This window comes from Trypanosoma equiperdum, assembly GCF_001457755.1.
Source record: "Trypanosoma equiperdum strain OVI genome assembly, contig: ctg_1137, whole genome shotgun sequence".
Taxonomy (NCBI): domain Eukaryota; phylum Euglenozoa; class Kinetoplastea; order Trypanosomatida; family Trypanosomatidae; genus Trypanosoma; species Trypanosoma equiperdum.
The window spans coordinates 4,429-6,863 of record NW_027123102.1 but is presented as its reverse complement, the minus strand read 5'-3'; the positions used below and the strand labels follow the sequence as shown (position 1 = coordinate 6,863).

The 2,435-nt window shown below is 42.6% G+C and overlaps 1 pseudogene across 1 annotated transcript; it reads left to right on the top strand.

Moving 5' to 3' along the window:
- The first annotated feature begins 1,557 nt into the window (after positions 1-1,557).
- TEOVI_000853600:pseudogene lies at positions 1,558-2,263 on the top strand (annotated as a pseudogene). The gene is given in 2 exon segments: positions 1,558-1,929; positions 1,931-2,263. Coding segments are annotated over 2 exon segments (705 nt in total).
- Positions 2,264-2,435: the final 172 nt, after the last annotated feature.

The following is a 2,435-nucleotide window of genomic DNA, read 5'->3' as shown; positions in this document are numbered from 1 at the left end:
TGTATATACTAATATTATTAATAAGAGCAGTAGTGTCGACTCAATGCAAGAACAGAAGAGAACCACTTAAAACAATAAAAGTATTCAGTGAGAGGAAGTAAGTGAGAAAATGTAAGATGAACATGCGAAGTTTCAAACGCAAATATAAAGATTAGCATCATCATACACAGAGAGATGATTGACGGGGAAATGAGAAGATGACTGAGTGTGTCGCATATTCCAAATTCAATTGTTTCATTATTAGAAAGAGGGTTAACGGGAAAATGACTATAAAACGTTAAATGATATGCTGAGTACGCTACATGCACAACAACGTACACATAAAAATGATACATCAATAAATGATACCCGTAATTCAAGCAAAAATAAATAGATGTACCTGCACAGGTTATTGCAAGAGTCTGTTTTTAAAATATAATAGAAAATTCTAATGTAAAGACGTTGAGGAGCCGTCTCCCCATAGAATGATATTTTTGTTCACTGATTAAATACAAAGGATAGAGGAACTTTTTATAACTAAAAGGGGTAAGGTGTATCAGTAGCACGTACACAAACACAGAATTAAAGATCACCCACACGTCCCTGATATCCTGAAACAGCAGATAATGATTCCTCATTGAACAACATCGTTTTTAAATGAAAAGGAAAATAGAAACTGAGAACTAGATACAGGAGATAAACACGTCTTACAAATTATAAAAGAAATACAGGATAGCAGCGTCCCCCTTGACAGGAGAAATCAGCCAGTTAATCGGAAAGAAAAGACGAATGTGCATCATGAAGGTACCAAAGGGGCCAATGCTCAAGCAGGTGGCAACGATCGATTTGATACTCACACATGGACTGGTGCAGGCGGCCCCCATAACGGCACCGGACCCACTAATAGCGAAGATAACAGATCTCTGCAAGGAACAGTATTACCTAGCCGATGTCAAAAAACAGCTACAACAGAGCCGTTCTAGGAGGGCACGGGAAAGGCGGGAACTGGAATCAGCAGCCACGAAGTTCAAGCTAGCAGCACAGGCATCACCACAAGCCGAAAAACGATGCCAATACGGCGCTCGGGAAGCGCACGTGCAGCACATTCTGTCCCAAAATAAGGCGGAAACTCAAACAGCCGATGACCGTGCTTTAGCCGCTGAAGAGCAGCTGGCGGTCCACATAGGGAAACTGGAAGCAGCCCAGACAATTTCAAGCACAATCCTCTCAGACCCAGGAAGCGGCCACGGGGCAGAAAGCACCAGCATACTTCGAATAAAGCTCAAGCGAGAAACGGGCAGCACACCGATCTGCGCAAAAATTACGGCGATGACAGACATAAACCCAGGCTCGACAGCAGCACAGCTGGAAGCGATAACGTCAATAAAGGTAACAGAGGACACGGACCTTCAGAGCGGCTTATTCGACGACTGGCTCAAGATTTCGAACACTGCTAGCTGCACTAACACAGGCAACTACGCAAAAACATTCGCAACCGCCGCTAACGGCTGCGTGCTAAACAACGACGAAACCCTTAGCGGACACCAGAACACAAAAAAGCCCAAACCAACAGCTACAGACGCACAACTTTTTAGCAGCGACGATCCGACAAAAGACTGCCTAGAAGCCGCACCGCCAGCCGAAACTGAGCCGCCGGGAAGCGCAAAACGAATAAAGCACACACTTTGCCAGGCGCTAAAAACATATAAAGCTTCTGTGGGGAGCACAGCTGCGATTTCCGGCCTGGTACTTAAGCAGAGCAACCTCGTGCTTAACTACCTAAGGAACTGCATGCCAAAGTACTCCAACATCAAAAAGCCTGAAGATGCAACAGAGGCGAAGGCTTCAATAGAATTTGTGGATAAAACATACGGAGAAAACAACGAAAAGTTCAAAGAAATGTTCGTCACTCCACTCACGACAGTCAAGGCAACAATTCGCTTGAATGAAAAAAACAGAGCCGAAAGAAATCGCAAGCATTGCGTCAGTGGAAGATAGAGCCGCAGCAATGAGCCATGCTGAAGGTGTGAGAAACGCCAAGGAACTTGAAGCAGCAAAGAAAGACGCCCCTGCAACACCGATTGATTCTAAAAAGGAAGAAAATTGCAAATGCGAAACGGACGAAGGTAAATGCAACTATAAGGATGGGCGTGAATTCAAAGATGGAAAGTGCCAAGTCAAAGTGAGCACAGCAACAGGGACAGATGGTAAAACAAACACCACAGGAGGTAATTCTTTTGCCATTAATAAAGCTCCTCTTTTAATTGCATTTTTTTTTCTATAATTAACCGTCAAAAAATTTACTTACAATTTCATGAAATTTATAAAACTTGATATTATGAGAAAAATTGGTACACTTTTTGTAACACGATATACTTTAACGATTTTTGACGAAAGTTTCAAGACTATTTAGAATTCAACTATAATGTGTATCGCAGTAGCATATGTTTACAACA